The following is a 16834-nucleotide window of genomic DNA, read 5'->3' as shown; positions in this document are numbered from 1 at the left end:
CAGCTAACAAACTGTAAAAACATTCTCATTTTTTTTGTATCAAATGTTTTTATCTATTAGAAGATGAACAAGAGTTCTCTCAAAAGATGCCTTCTACCTCTCCACATAGAGAATAAATATGGACCAGAAAGCACAATACAAAAAGATAAGCTGCTCTTATGGCCTACCCACAAATATTTTCAAATGAGTTATTTAAGTAGACAGTTGCGAGGAGCATTAAAACCACACTGAGACTCAGCTCGTTGATAATCCTTATTGAGGCAGTCCAGGAGAGGGGGCAGAAGACTTCTGGGAACTAACTTACACTGCTGCTCAAACCACTTCAACCTTTTTACCTCTGCAGAAACTGTTTTTGACAGAAGAGGCCACACAGAGCTGTAATTACCATATGGAAAAGCTAAACAAGCTTTGAATTCAGCTAGGGTTTGTCCTTTCCCTTATGCTGAGTATTGATTAGCAGGCAAATTTCTGCCTGTAGAAAACCAGCAGATTGTCAGAACAGCAAGCCCGCTGTCTAACTGATGTAACAGTACTGGCATTAACGTGTGAAAAATAGCAAAGACCCTGGGCAGTAATGATACCCAAAATGTACCAAAAACGTTTATCAAATTCTTACAGTACCTCCCTTAGGCAATGCAAAACCTGCATGTTTAATAGTTACAAAATACAGGCTGGAAATCAACTATTTAAGTTTAAAGATGCAAATCAAAATCAGGTAAATCAGGAAGGGATGATTAAAACATCATCGGAATAGAGCAAGAGTTTGCGTAAGGTTTAAGCTACATCCACCAATACTACAGTGAAGAGCAACGGGAGATAGAAAGGTTTAGAACAAAAAAAATAAAAATACATTTTAATTCTGTACAATTCTACCATGTACTTCCGTGAGAACAGGAAATACAGCGGGGAAGGAATGCATACGAAGCTGTTCTCAGTAGTAATGCTTTCAAATTGCAAGCCAGTAACTCGCTGCTGGTTTTATTTCTTCCACTATTATCATTTCCAATTTAATAAAAAGGAATTTGCTGTTAACGAAGATGATGGAGGAAATGGGTTGTAGGCATTTGTTCTTTCACCCCTAAATATTTTTTTGTTTGTTTTTTTTAAGTGGTTTACAAAGAGTCAATCACATGCAAACATTTGGCATAGACCTAGGAACTGTAATTTCAAAGCTTGTTGAAAGCTTAGTGCACAGGAAGCATAACAAACATCTTGCAGATTTGTCAGCACTATCTGAGGTGCTGTTGTCTACTTCAGCCAACACGCTGCAGGGTGATAGGACTGATCTAGTTATTTTCTACCCGAGCACTCCTTTGCAAAAGCTGTGTGCCTTTACCTTAGCTTCTCAAAGTTTACACTTCAGAGCACAAAGAAAAAGGCTGCATGGAAGCTGCAAGAAACTCAGAGTAGCCATCCTCTCCACAGACCCACAGCTACAAATTAATATTTCGGTCTGTGATCCCATTATCTAACCACACATTGCTTCTGTCTCTGCTACAGATGAGGGACATCACTGTAAATTATGTCAAATGAGATAAACTTGACATTCCTTAACTTTTACCCTTCATATGGAAAGGATTATGCGTTGCATCAAGGTCTGCATGAAATGATAAGGATAAAATTCATACTACTTTATTGGTATTTTCATTTATTTTTATTCTTGAGTGCTCTGCTAGAGGTGACAGCACAGGAAACAGACACATACCAAAGACTAATTCAGTTCAACTCAGGAAGGGCAGGGATTTGTGAGGGCCAGTGCAGACCGAGCTGCTGCATTTTCCCAAGGACACAGGCAGAACACATCCAGCTCTGGCCAATGGATTCTCTTTGAAGCACAGCACAGTTCCGCAAATACGAGGCTGAGGAATGCTCTAAATCACATTCTAAGATAAATGCACACTGCCGCAGCACCCACTACCATAAAACAAATGAGATTGAAAAAGCCTATAGGGAACAAGATAAAAGCACACAGGGGTATTTCTTCGGTGCTGTTGGTAATGAAGATTACAAATGCGCTGGATGCTGCTCCGAACTCATAAAGCACATCTGCAGAGCTGAGTAACTGCAGCTGTGCATCCCCACTTCTCACTGTATTAAAGGATACAGTGAGAATAAATACAAAATGAAGCAAGTTTAAAAAAAAAAAAAAAAAAAAGAGAGAGAAGCAACGTACTCTTCAAACATTCTAAAAGATGCTGAAGTATTTTACTCCTTCAGGCTGAAGACAAAACCCACTTGTCCCAGTCCACACAAACACCTTCCCAGTTCCCAGTTACTGGCTCCTTGTCACAGTAATGAAGCAGGAGGGCAGGCAATGTCCATGAGCACCCTCAGTCCAAAGGTACCAATTGCCACATGCCCACTATCAGCAACTTTGGTGGATTTGCATCAGAACCAGACCTCATTTACTGCTACTTAAATTATGCGTCTAAAATACAACACACACGTGCACCATCACATTAAAATCCAATTCTAATTTATTATGGGTTGTGTTTAAGTATCACATTCGACTCAATGGCAGTCAATCTTTCTAAGGTCTGTTTGATTTTTATGTTTGTTTGTTTGTCTGTTTCCCTTAAGGACTGGGGAGAAGAACAATGGGAGGAAAGAACATTTCTTCAGGAAACCCACTGATTAGTATGGGTCAAGGGGCACGTGGTGGAGAAGGATTACGTGATTACATAAAACATTACTAACCTGTGCCTGCTGCCAATTCTTTAACAATTGGTTCTTCTTTGATTTCAGCACTCTCCATTTTCCTCTTACTTTTCTTCCACCGATTATTTACTTGATCCACTAAAAATTGAAATTCATTTCTGTGCTTTTTTCCTGAAAGACAATAGTGCATTACTATGCAACGAGCTGACTGGTCATTGCCACAGAACTTCCGAAGCATACACCGTAAGAAGTGAAAAGGCTGTGAATAGAAATAAACACAAAATACTGAATTAAAAACATTTTTCTTTCATCAAAAAAGTTTCATATTCTACTACCAATCCAAATCAGTGCTTACGCTTTTGGTTACCCAGTAGTCCAGAACACTTGCACAGATGAAAACTTATTTTGTTGCACAGTAGAACTGTGTTTGTTTCTTAGTATCTGTTTTTGTTTGTTTGTTTTCCCTGAAATTAAGTATTTCAGTTACCATTGTAGTAACTTCTAATATCAATGAAGAACTCAACTCCTTTTGGGCACCAGGACTGTATCCACACATGATCTCTCTCTCCTGAATCAGAACAAGGGTCTGTGCTGCTCAGAGCATTCATTTGCAATTAAGAGCAGATTTTTCACTTCTGTGTCACTCACCAAATCCAAACGGGCAACAGCCCATCAGCTTTGGATGCTCGGAGGCCTGTGTAACTGATGCTTGCCATTTCAGAACATTTTGCCAAGAGACAACAAGCATCTATTCCAAAATGGGCAGCGCTCCGTGTGTCCCTGCGTGCAGCCCGGATGCAGGACGTGGCCACGGGAACTGGCTGCTCCCTCCCCAGCTCTTCCAGTCGGCGGGGGCAGACGGTGTGCGAGGTGCCCCGAGCTGGCACCAGCCTGGGGAACTGCTCGGTACTGCGATGCCAGGTCACTGCTAGGAGCAATGAAGGGCAAAGGATTTCCAGCGCTTGCCGTGCACTAAATACACAAATGCCAACCACACAGCAACATTTTGGTGCCTTCTTCTTCCCCACAGTACCCACAGATCTGGCAGACTGGCCTTGCTGCTTGACAGGGGTGTCCTCAGTTAACCGCAACACTGAGCCTGTTTGACCATTCTTCCTACAAATCTCCCAGTTTAACCTCATCACATTTCTCTTTTAGGGCCCTGGAAATCACAGGTATGCCAGGACTCTCCAACAGAGCACTTCTCAAAAGCAACGGGCCCAAACAGAACTGTGGTTGGAGCCGCACGCTGCAGCGTTACAGAGGGTAATTACGGGGATTCCTTCGAGCTGTGAGCAGAAAGCAACACGCTGCCCAACCCCAACGTGCAGGGAAGCCCAGGTAGGAATTTTGAAATTTCTTATTCTAAGCTGATTTACCTTCCAGTTGTAATTTATGAAATCCAAAATCCCAGTTCTTTGCTTTTTGAGACCGTTCGGTATGTGACCGACCCTGCTGACCAAGCAAAGCCCCATGCTCCCAGAAGTGCACTTTTCCCAATCACCTAACAAAAGCAAGTGAAAGATTCTACCCCCATGCTGCTAGCCCGGCTGTCACACCTCGTATTTTATCACTTTATAGTAGAGTTTGTCCTCCCTACTGCAGAGAACGAGTGCAATCTCACAGCTACTCTGTCAGCTGCTTATCGTAGCTTTGGATTTTTCCCCTGCTTCTGCAGTAAAGCAATTTCTGAAGACTTTGTATCATGGTTATTATGGTGTGTTTTTTTTTGATCGAGATCCTCTAATCACAGCTAATTGCTCTTTGGCATGTTCTTTGCCCTTTTGGTCATTCAACATGTTTTAAGTAATCCTATGCTATTTGCTCCGAGCAGTGTTGTTTCCTATCTAGATTACTCAGAGGCTGGGAAAATACGCGGTCTCCTCAGACAGACGATGTGATTACCTCATGCTCACCAGGCACGAGGAGAACACATCGTTTTTCTGACAGAATACACCAACTTCTCCTCTAACAGCATATCTGTCTGCAGCTACCCACGGCTAGCATAGCACGAAAGTCTATCAGCCCATACACGGTTTTATATCGATGTATTACAGTGAAGACAGCAAATATCAATTTATTTGGAAGGACTTTCAACAAAAAGTCACTCTCAGAAACAGATCTGTCCTTTTGAGAAAAACAGATTAATTCGGCTAAAGCCTTTAGCCTACAGAGAAAGCACTGCAAATGTTTCCTGTGCAAAGGCACAAGGGGCTGATGGACATCGTGAACGTCCTCGTGGCAGAGCTGCTGCTTCCAAGGCAGGAGAAGGCGAGCAGAGCACAGCCCCTGCTGCATGCTCCCTGCTGCCTCTCCAAAGTCTGGCCAGGCCACCAGCCACGGAGACGTCAAAGCTGCTTTGACTATAAAATCCCAGCCTCGCTAGGGAACACTTCCCAGTTCCTCGCTGAATGGGAATTGAGGATTCTGGGGGCGAGGAGAAACCACCCTGCTCCCCCCAGCACCCCAGCAGAGGGCTCGCAGTGCACGCACAGCCCGCCAGGAGACTGCTGTTCTGCTGTCCTCTGTAAGGGGCAACGTCAAGCAGCTCGAGGACGGAGCACGCCTTGACCTTTTGGCAGGGTCTGGCTCCCCTGCGGGCCCTGCAGCCTCCTGCAGCCAGGCACATCTTCCCGGCAGCGATGGGATGGGGACAGGGACAGGGACGGGGCAGGGCAGCTCCTCAAGGACAGGACATCGCCCGCTCAGCGCTGCGTCTGACCTGCAGCGTCCCCTGCTGCACCCACGGGAGGGGAAAAGCACTACAGCAGAATGATATCAAGTTCTGCCCCACACAAGAAAAAAATTAAATGATTTTCCCACGTACTGTTTCAAACTTACTCCCTTTCTGCATAGCTGAAGACACCACATAAGGTCAACAGCTCCTTGTAATAAAAAGTTCTTGTCCTGGGTGCTCGTAGCTGAAGCCCTGGACATTTATTACGTAATTCCTTTGGTGCTTCAGTTTTTCCAGTATTACTATTTTTTGTCGCTTTGTTCTATGCTGTAACTACAAGGATTTTCAAGTTAAAAAAGAAATATCCTGGCAATACGAGGCACTGTTAAATACAACATAAATCGCAGCTGTGCTGCAGCTACACGCCGCGCACATTTTGTAAAACTACAGGTACTTCAGTAACAAACCATTGCAGATGTAATTAAAAATATTTAAAACACAAGACATAGGTCAGTAAGCATCCGAATCGCACTGCAAATTATGACTTATACACTGGAAGAGCAGCAGAATAATTTTTCTGAATAAATATATCTGTTTTTTGTGTGTGTGTACATATATATATTAAAAAAAAAAAACCAAAAACAACACCTTGATATAAAGGCCTGCCCATGAAAAATGCAGAATGAGGTTGACAGTGGGTTGAATGGAAAACATCCCACTGCCTACTGCTGAATTCCCAAGGAGCAGAAGGAAGCTGCTGCACAGGACACTGCAGGTAATTGTACCTTGCAGGCACGTACCGTGGCGGTTGCTCAAGCAGTTTCCATCTAGCATATAAAACAACCACAGGTTCATCAAGCCAAAATATTAATTGGTCTTTCAAAAACACTTCATATATTGGAAAAGAAGAAGAAAAAAAAGAAAAAAAGAAAAAAACACACACACAACACGGGGTTATTTGCAATTTGACAATAGCCTGGAAAATTGTAATGAAGGTAGGAAAAAAATGGGTTTTATCCCAGCTGCCTTACCTTGCTTTACAGCAAGGCTGTTCCATAGCTCCACTCCGTTGTGTGTTTTGTATGGAAATATGGAAATGCACACAAATAAAGGATGTAGTTTGTTTTGTTTTGTTTTGTTTTGTTTTCCACCGAAATCATGTCAGAGTTAAATTAATTCAGCAATTCAGCTGTGAATTAGGGGTTTAGGATATACATGTTGCAAATTAAAAGGGGAAAAAACACCCTTTATTGCCTAATAAAGCTTTTTGAAGTTCAGGAAAAACAAAAAGGCAACACCAAAAAAAGCATTTGATGAAGGTTCTTTTAACCTCTAACCGTCCTCTAATTTTAACTTCTTTTTCAAGCTAACATTTTCTCTATTGCTTTTACTTGAAATAATTTGCTGACATTAATTAAAATTTACATCTTTGTTCATCATGCTTTACCACTTTTAAAACACATCTTCCTATGAATTTATAATTTTAGACTTTAGATTTTCAATTCAGCTTCCTGAGGCTAATTCATTCACTTAATTGTGATAAATTTCCAAACCATGTTCAATACGACCCGAATGAGCAGGGCATGGTCAGTTGCATGGCATTTGCTCTGCTCTGGGGGTCGACCAAGTCACTGAACTTTGGGTTTGGTCTTTAGAGAGCTATCAAAGGTTCACAGGGAAAAATACCTAGGTGAGGAATTAATCGATTTGTAGGGGTTTTTTGTTTGTTTGTTGTGGTAGGAATAGGGAGTTGTCTGGTTTTTGTTACTGGCTGGGTTGGGGTTTTTGTTTGGGGTTTGGTTTTTTTGCATTACAGTGCTAGAGACTTCTGCACAGCAAGAGAGTAATTATTAACCAGTTACTTGGAATTAGCGGAGAATGTTTCATATTCAAAACCACAAACAGTTTGTACAGTTAGAAAGAAAATATTCTCAGGAAGAGCAGCAAAAAGCAAGGGAAAAGTTTGCTAAAGATTTAGGTCCTTATTTAGCCTTTGCAGAAAACCAACTAAAATCAACAAGACTAAATCTAGCTGCATTATGGAATAATTTATATGCCTGAAGCAACACAAGGAAACACAGGAAATGTGACCATATTGCAGATTTAAATACACCCTTAAGTATAATCAGAACAAGTTGTCCTTTCAGTGCTTTGCTCCTCCATGGCCAAAAGATGAGAAGCTTAATGTTCACTGAATATTGTTTGAGTGTTCCTTGGTTAACCACCATGTTTGAGAGTACAAGCACAGTGCAGGTGAAGTGAAACGAGTGGGTAACAGCAGGAAAGAAACTGCAAATAATATAACAACATTAGGGAGCTACGAATGAATTAAAGCTATTTAAACCCTGATGTACAAACGCACAAATCACCTGTAAAAATCAGTTTACATGAGCAATTTCAGCAATGAATTACCAAAACAGGATGCAAGTCTTGCAACCTAAATCTCACAAGAATCTTTGCTTCTGAAATAACCACAAATAAAGATGGTTAGTCAGTTAGATGGTTCCACAGAGAGGCAAAACACAAAGCCCAGCACAAACAAGGGTGAAATCTCTCAAGCAAAGTATAATCAGCTTTCCCTGCAGTCACAACTGCTTTTCTGTATTTCAAAACCCGGGTTTTAAGAATCACACAGACTCTTACACCGAGCAGGAAACTGAAACAGAACTCCTCAGCAGCCTGGGCAGCAACAGGACTCAGCAACATGCCCGGCACTGCTTGGGTCTCAGGGAGTCCTTCCAGAGTTCTGCTCCTTACGCTGCCCACGGGTTCCCAGAGAAACCACACAACTGTGCATTGTGCATCCAGGGAGGCTGACAGGAAAACTGCTGCTCTTTATATCCAGCGAACACGGAGGAGAACCAGAAGGTAAGCAGAAAGGGCATAAATGGAGGTGTCTCAAGGAGGCTTCCCCCTCAATTTTACCCCCTCCTGACAGTGAGCTTTCTCTCTTAACAGAGACTGTTTCAAAGAGGAAATTTCAGCCCAAATAAGAGAACTTTCAGCTTCCATCTATTAAACTGAGGGGCATGGGGAATAAACAGGTGTGTGTCCATGTGTGTGTTTTAGCACAGAGGGAAAAAAAAGATGACTTAATGAGGAAAATGAAGTGAAACTTGCATATTACTTACGATATCCAGAGTGGATCTTGTCTATTTCTTCCTCTGTCTGATCCTTTGTAAAGGTCAAGCTCTACGGAAAGCACACGAATGTTTATTTACAAAGAGAAAAAGCTGCTAAAGCTGCAAACTTTAAAACTACAGACTTAAGTGGACGAAGGCTCAGCCATTCATTCCCCCGCCCACTAGTTCTTACTACCTCATCTGCAGTGATGTAATATAAAGTAATATACAAATATATAAATATATAAAGTACTATATATTTAAAGTACGTATACATGCTGTCTTGCTTTGCTTTCACAAAGACAACGAGACGAAGCCAAACTGCCCCACGTAACATCCAGCGTGTGTGGGCCAAAAAGTACTTCCTAATACTGTGCAATAAATGTGCACCAAAAGTCACAAAAGTATCATATGTCATGGGAAAAGAACAGGCACTATTGCTAATATGGAAACAAGGAATTTGTTAGATAAATCCTAGAGAATTCTAGGAAGCAAAATATTCCCCGCACTACCAAGGAGGGTCAAAATCTTCCAATATGACCAAGAGGAACATTTCTCAAGAATCTTCATTGTAATCAAAAAAAAAAAAAAAGGTCTTACTTAAGTGGTTTGGCCATAGGGACATCATATGTACACTAAGAACTGCCCGTGACAAAAGACCGATATGAGAAAGTCGTGATTAGAAGATGGTACATGCAAAGTCCAACACGGTTGGGGAACCTGGGAGCTGCCACAGTAACATGACAGGCAAACGTGCTCAGTGCCCACGCTACGATTTCTCCTATCCACCCCCCACTTGGGAACGAGGATAATTAGCTTACACTTTCACCAGTTTTATTAACTTCAAGCTGAACCCGAATCTTCTCATTCTTTTCCAGCTCTTTAGCAATCTCTGCAACTGTTTGAAAACACAAGAAACAGATCGTTAAAACAGGAGCTGTTAGAGCGCTCCCAGCACTAAATGAAACTACTGTTAACTTAAATCACGGAGACAAACCCGCCTTAGCTTTCCAACAGTGAAACTCGGGCTCAGATCCCAAGCACATACAAGCCGACAGGTTTCACACCAGCACTCGGGACATTTGCCAGTGCCGAGCGCCGGGCAGCGCTTCTGGCAGCTGCCTCCTGCAGCTCCTCGGCCCTCGTGCTCACGTTTCCTCTGTACCAAAGTCACAGCAAAGTGTAGTCTTTTCAAATCATATTTGAATCTTTCTCTACCACACTGTACACTATCTGTGGCATACAGGCACATCTTTATAAAAAGCTTCCATTTTATAATCTGTCCTTAAGCAGAAAATGATGAAATATACTGCTTATCTTATTTTTGTCTCCAAGGAGTACCTTCCAAGGCAACAAAAATCTGTCTGCAGGCTTATACTCAAAGCCCATTGACTAAGTATGAATTACAGCCTACCCAAACCATTAGGTCAGACACCTCAAAAGCATATAAACATTACACAACACTGTCTGCATGGTTTATTTTGACGTTTACTTTTACAAACATTTCTACACTTAATCATTTTCACAGAGCTACTAGGTAGCTACACAGCTTATTAAAACAAACACTTCCACTAGAGAGTAAAGCTGGCAGAGAACAAGAAGCTGATTATGCTGCGAAGGAGTAAAACCTGTTCAAAACTGGTTTAAGCAAAATCCAGGAATTTGGCATCTATGCTTTGTATTTTACAGTGACCTTAGGTTCACTGCTACCATCAAAAATGCATGTCTGCATCCTAAGTGCTAGTTTAATAATTCACCCTTCATAAATAGGTACGGAGGCAGATCTCAATGAGAGCTTTGCCTTAGTTAGCGGATCCTAGCTAAGGCACAGTGCAACGCACCGTGTAACTTCATTTAGCTAGCTTGGATGAGCTACACAGACAGGGGCTCCCTGCTGCTTCATCGTGAGCATCAAGTGAAGAATCACTCCAAGAAGGGCAACACCCAGCACATCACGAGGCTGCCAGAGCCAGGCGTGCGGCAGAGCTGATCTCCAGCAGAGGCAGGAGGCTCCAGCCAGGGCAGCGCCCACCTCCCGTGGCTGCCGGCTGCACAGGAGCAGCAGCACGAGCCAGGTCGTGCCTCCCTTCCTTCACCCCGAGCCCAGCACCGCAGCAGCAGCACCGAGCAGTCTGTTCCATTCCTCACTGGCGTCAGGGCTGCTCGATTCCTGCCAGCCTGCCTGCCAGGGGCTGCCTACCTCCAGCACCTACTGCAGCCACTCGTCTTCTCCTGCCTCTGGGGGCACTCGGGAAGGGGCTCTGAGGGGACTGAGCTGCACTGCCAGACCAGCACAAATCGCTGACATTGAAATTTGATACAAGTGCTGTTCTTGCAGGCATAAACTTGCTAAGACCCTATCCCTGCTAAGTCTTGCTAAAATTAAATATAAAACCAAAACTTGCTGAAATCAAACGCAATCTTAACTATATGCGCTGGTTCTCATCACAGAGATTTCCCAAAGTCCTGGAAAACAATTTTTAGACACACCAATATTTATTGTCATGGTGCAAACCAAGTGGTGGTGCTTGGCACCTAAGTCACTTACAGACTTGCCCTTTCTTTAGTTCTTATTCAAGCTCTTAAAATGTTTAGAGGAGCAAAATGAAAAATCAAATAGTGTTGATTGCAAGGTTGCTTTTCTCATACGCTTGCTCCTACATGCCAAGCCCAGAGCTGGCAAGTTAATTCATGATTTCAAAAATCAGGATCTTATAATCATTCCAAATATTTAAACCAGCCTATTCCTACCCTGTGAGCTAAAAGAAAGAGAAACGCATACAAAAAGTTTGTGATGATAAAAACATTCCTAGAATTTCTAACTTACCAGATTTGGGATTTAGAGAATCACACTGAGCATTATACATGTGCACAAATTCCTGGTGTCTTTTAATGAGCTGTTGCCGGGTCCCATGGGCAGACAGTCCGTGTTCCTTTAGTTTCTTCTTCAACTCACGATCAGAGAGCAAGTTGTAAACAACTTTAGGCATAGGTTTCCTTTTCTGAGTAGAACTGCAAAAGGAAGAGGAAACAAACATTTTTTAATTAATACTTCTAGTAAGAACACAAATACTGACTTGCATTTTTACAGGGCATTTCACCCACTTTGGGTAAGGAATAGCTGAAGGAATGATTTCAGCCATGAGCGACGTACGGCACATCACACAACGTCTGACTAATGCAACAGCAATAGCTCTAGGAAGACAGAGCACTTTTTCATCTAGCACAAAGAACATTTCAAACATACAAAAAGCAAGAGGTCTCGTCTGATTTCCTTTAGGGAACTGTGCAAACGCCACTTCCCAAGTAACAAGTACTGCAGCTCCATTTTTAATATTGACAGCAAGGGCTTCAAATCACATCAGCAAACTCAGTATTGCTCATCTTCATTAGGATGAAGCTGATGTTCAGTCTGGTTTCCGAAGGATGTGTGCTGCATTCAGACTGCTGAAACACAAAGACTTTCCAGACAAATACTTGTCATGTCCTACACAAATTAGTTGGGGAAGTTTTAAAAGCATTAAAACTGCAACCCCAAAGTTGATTATGAGATTTTTTCAGCTTTCTATGAAAATGGCCTCAATAAAGACACAACTCTCAGATGAGCAATAGAGTGATTTTACATTGGCATATGCTACAGGTAATCAAGAAACAAGCACAATCCACTATATTATTACAACCCATCAACTAATGTTTCTTATTTCAGTGCAGAACAATAGCCATATGCACACAAAAAGTTCTGAGGTGTTTCTTACCTTCTAAGGCGGTCCTTCTTCTCTTCTCTGGTCAAGCAGCTATCTAGATGTTTGTTTATATTTTCATCTGGAATAGCAACCCCACAAACAGGACACTCCACTGAAAGCAAGGGAGAATGGTTTTACTAGCATGTATATTACAACAAAAATCAGGTATTTTCATAAGAAAAACTAACTGTTGATGTAGTAAAATACAAGCACAGAATTCCAGGTTTCTGAAAAAAGTTTTGGCACATTTGTCCAGAACCTTCATTTCTAGCACTCATTTTCACTCTCAAGAAGTTAGTCCCCTTTCTATGTAATATCAGAATGCATCTCATCTTTCTCCCTGCAATCAAAGGGAATTAAAACTGTACTAAAAATCTAGAACATGCATGCTACAAGGAACCCTAAGGACTAATACAGAATCATAGAATCATTTAGGTTGGAAAAGACCACTGAGATCAAGTCCAATCATTAACCTAACACTGCCAATATAAATATACGCTTAGTTCTGTGATAATCCCTTTCATTTTTGCAGTATTTCACTCCTATATTTAAGAGGTTGTTGTATTTTGATAGAGCAGTATAGCCAAAATTTGTTCATATTAACATTGTGTTTCCATATTTCAAATCCGTGGGTCTCAGAGCTCACATCAACACATGAGTTAGTTAACCTCACAGGAATTCTGTGATCCGACCACGCTTCATAGTCCACTCCCCTTTCTTTGTGAAGTGCCTATAACTCAATTTTGTGACTTTCACTCACTCACAACTGCCCTGTAACTGACCCCACCCATGTCCGAATTCTTCTTGCATCATATTTGCAAGAAGTACTTGTGAAGGCCACCTGTAATGACAGTCAAAACACAGACTTGAAGTATTTGTCTTTTGCAATTGCATTCTGTACATTCTTTAAAAAAAAACGAAAGGGTAACTTTAAACGAACACCCTGAGACAGATTCTCTAACCATTATTGTCTGTATTAGTATGAAGACAATCAATCTGGATTTTTAAAAAGAAGCAAAACACAACCTAGTATAAACACTGAAATGTGTGAATTCAGAGCTATCTGGTAACTCTGCTTTACAGTCCCTGACTTACAACAATTAACTGGCACAGTTAACAAAATAATAGACTACTCGTAAGTATTGTATTGGAATTTTACACTTCAATTCTTAACACAACAATTAATAGTTACTAGAAGAACTTCAGCACTGCCTCGTTTTGAATCACTCATTTATATTCTGTGACCAACTACTTTGCATTTGTTGAAGGAATTTCAATGTAATGCATACCTGAGCATTTAATAAGGTCATAAAAAGGTCAGCAAGTGAAAATTTCAGTTGCTCAAGAATAAATGAGAGCTAAAATTTCACATTAGTTTGAAATTCCTAATGTGAGCAAATCTGATTAATAAAACCAGAAAACGTACCTTCTGGCCAGGCTGATACCATTTTCATATGGCCACTCTTCTGGCAGTATTACATTCTACCCAGCTAGTGAATAAATATGAACTCCCAAACTTCAGTCAAATAAATTGTTAAACAGAAGAATATATAAACATGAACTATTGAGTCTCAAAATTTTACTCCAACCAACTCCAAGCTGGTCCCTTCCAACACAGGATATTCTATGATCTTATTAGACTTTTAATTAATTAAGATGCCTGCTGTGATGTCAAAATTAAGAAGATACTGTCATTTCTCTGCAGTTGATTAGTATAAATGGACATTTCCATGCTTCAATAAATTAATCTACAATTACAGGAGAATAAAGTGGATTACTTTCATCTGAAAAATGTATGGATAGGAACATTAACAGAACTGAAACCAGGATCATTTTGATTGGGGGTGTACCCCTCAAGTAACAAACAAATTGTAAAATACCTTGCTTATGGTTGCAGAGGATATAAGAGAACAACAACTATCAACGTTGTCTGCCTGCTCATCAAATTGAAGAAAAAGAGAAAATGACTTCACTTTTTACTCAATAAATCTATTGTGCAACTTTTCTGTTTGTTTTTAAAAGAGTTGTTACACAATACAAAGGAATCTATAAGAGTCAAACTCAATTTAATTACTTGACATCAGCCCAAACTCCCTCATCAAGAATATGCGTGTAGCAGTAATCTGAACGAATCAGTCCAGCAAAGCAGGAAGCATCTGAGCACGCCCGTGCTTTAAGTGCAGATCAGGACAACGTAGAAATGAGATGCATGCCACAGACTGATGCTACTTTAATGCACGCAGCCAGCTGCAGCTACGGACTTGGGGAAGTGAGCAGAACAAAAAAAAAATTAATCCCCTCACCTTTGTTGACTACTTTTACCACTGACGTAGAAGGTTTCTCATGGTTTTTGGTGCATTCAGGACTCTCTTGTGATCCCACTTCGTTGTCTTTGCCACCAGCCTCTGCAGAGCTGTTACAGAGGTTATGCTGTTTCTCAGTTTTGCAAACCTTCCGATCTGTTTCTGCCAGACCATCTGTCTTTGTCAGGGTGCAAACATCTTCCTTTCTCAAGAAACTGTCAATCACTGGCACCTCTTCTTTTAAAACTGGCCAAGACGCAGGAGTCCTAGCGTGGCTTTTGCCAGTTGAACGCCTGCTACAGGCCAATGGAGATGAAATCAGTGGAGTATCCAAGACCAACTGGACCAGCTGTTGCCTAGAAGTATCCAAAAGACAACGTGCAGTTAGCTACATCTAACAGCATTGCTAGCTTCTCCTTTGAGAAGAAAACAGAAGGAAAACAGCTGGAGTTTTCCTCCATTCCTTCCCCACTGTCCAGTTGCTAACATGCAGCACTTGGGACTCATCTCGCCCACGCAAACCAGGAGCCCCACAGTTCAGCACTGCCACGCTTAGCAGGATATAAAAAAATATTTTCCCTACTTTCAAACAAAATAAATAACGTTTTGCAAACGTAACAAAACGAGTGTCAACACATCACACGGACTGCAACAAAGAACAAAGTTTTCCCCCCTTCCTGAAGATCACAGCTAACCATGGCTCCTGAAGCCACGGGGCCTACCAGGGAGTGTTCCCATGCTCTCTAGGAGCAGAGCTCCCAGCCCAACAGAATCCCACTGACCACACGGCTGTCAGCTCTTGAGGCTGAGTGTTGGGTAACCTCAGCTAGTCCTTGTTACACACTCCAGTGCTGAACAGCCAAAGGGCACAGTCTCCACTCTTTTCTCATTTAAAGTACAGGGAGAACCGAGACAGCCTGCTTCCATCTCCAGCATCACGCCGACTGCTCCTGGATGTGTGGCTTTCCTCCACCTCACTCGCTGCCTTCCTCAGGGCTAGCAAACGTAAAGATGCCAGTTAAACAGAAGATTCTTTTCAAATAAATACACTCGAGTTTTATCAGTAGGAACACGGGAGGAGAAGGCTTGTTCTGCCTGTCTCGTCAGTGCTCCTAGCTTTGGGCTAATGCAAAGAATTACAAAGTCTGTTGTCCTACTCAAACAACTGAAAAAGGTCTCAAAGGCATTTTTACTCCTACTTCCCCCGGGTTTTTTTGCAGAGTTGTGTTTATTTTGCCACGCATTTTACACGGATCAATCCAAGCCAAGTGAAGCCAGAGCCCGCATTCCTGGCACGCAGGCTGCATAGCGCTGCAGCCGTCTAGACTGCACACATACCTCAGGGCTCACTTTCACTCCTGAATCACCACAGGTGAAGGGAAGGCTTTCCCTACCCACAGCAACAGTATGCGAACCACATACACTGTGCTTACCCACCGACACTTTGACAAGTCCTCCACATCCCGAGGGTCACAAAGAAGTTCATGTCATCCACCCAAAGAGAGCCAGCAAAAGCACATGTGCGATCGTTAACCTAATCCCCTCTAATTTCCTGCTCAATCCCCCCTCAGCAACCTGCACACAAGGCACCTGCCAAGGCCTCCAAGCACAGACAGCACAAAGCTGAGCACAAGCACAGCTGCCCAGGTCATTACTAGCTTCCCTCCTGCCTTGCTGCCATTCTCACCACCACCACCCGCCAAGCCCCAGCCCACTGCACCATCAGAAGTCCTTCAATAAAAAAAAAAGAGGCAATAGTACTTGCTCCCTAATGAAATGCCATGACCTTACCGCTTTGATTTTGACAATTCACTCCATCTGAGGTGTCAAAGCCCCTGGAAAGGAACAGCTGTGGGAGTTGAGCTTCATTTCTGTGCCCCGCCTAAGCCCCCAAACCATATGACTTCCCCGTATATATCTATATCACCTTCCTGTTCCACCACACATATGGCATGAGACACCTGACCAGGTATCAGCTGTTTCAGGACATCCCCACGCTTACCCAGTGCAATGAGCTGAAGAGAAAGGAGCTCGAACCGCGCGTTGCAGCCCAGTGAGAACACACTGTTCCCATAATGTTTGCAGAACAGAAGGGATTGCCCCTAAGACACACAAGTCTACATTCTCAGCCTGCAAAGTTTTTGACTCAAAAAGAATAAATAAGAGTTGACCTAACTCTACTTACTATTCATTTTCTGGAAAAAAAAGAAAAAAAAGAAAAAAGTAAGAGACTGTGAGTGATGCACCTACAGAATGCACACTGCCATTACACTGTTTCTCGCTGCACTTTCACGATGGCACAAAAGCCATACTAAGTCTGAAGTACAGCTG

General features: G+C 42.2%; 1 protein-coding gene across 2 annotated transcripts in view; it reads right to left on the bottom strand.

The window, feature by feature from the left end:
* RAD18 (RAD18 E3 ubiquitin protein ligase) overlaps nt 1-16834 on the bottom strand; it is a 43622-nt gene that overhangs the window by 18065 nt on the left and 8723 nt on the right. For both annotated transcript variants that reach the window (XM_082768537.1, XM_082768538.1), the window contains exons 5-10: nt 14504-14859; nt 12213-12312; nt 11285-11469; nt 9279-9355; nt 8467-8527; nt 2698-2829 (exon numbers count right to left, since the gene is read on the bottom strand). In XM_082768537.1, the coding sequence (XP_082624663.1) occupies nt 2698-2829; nt 8467-8527; nt 9279-9355; nt 11285-11469; nt 12213-12312; nt 14504-14859 (911 nt within the window). The remainder of the gene's footprint in view (nt 1-2697; nt 2830-8466; nt 8528-9278; nt 9356-11284; nt 11470-12212; nt 12313-14503; nt 14860-16834) is intronic.

The sequence above is a fragment of the Aythya marila genome (assembly GCF_965140915.1).
Source record: "Aythya marila genome assembly, chromosome: 10".
Classification (NCBI taxonomy): Eukaryota; Metazoa; Chordata; class Aves; order Anseriformes; family Anatidae; genus Aythya; species Aythya marila.
This window is presented reverse-complemented; position numbering and strand designations above follow the sequence as displayed.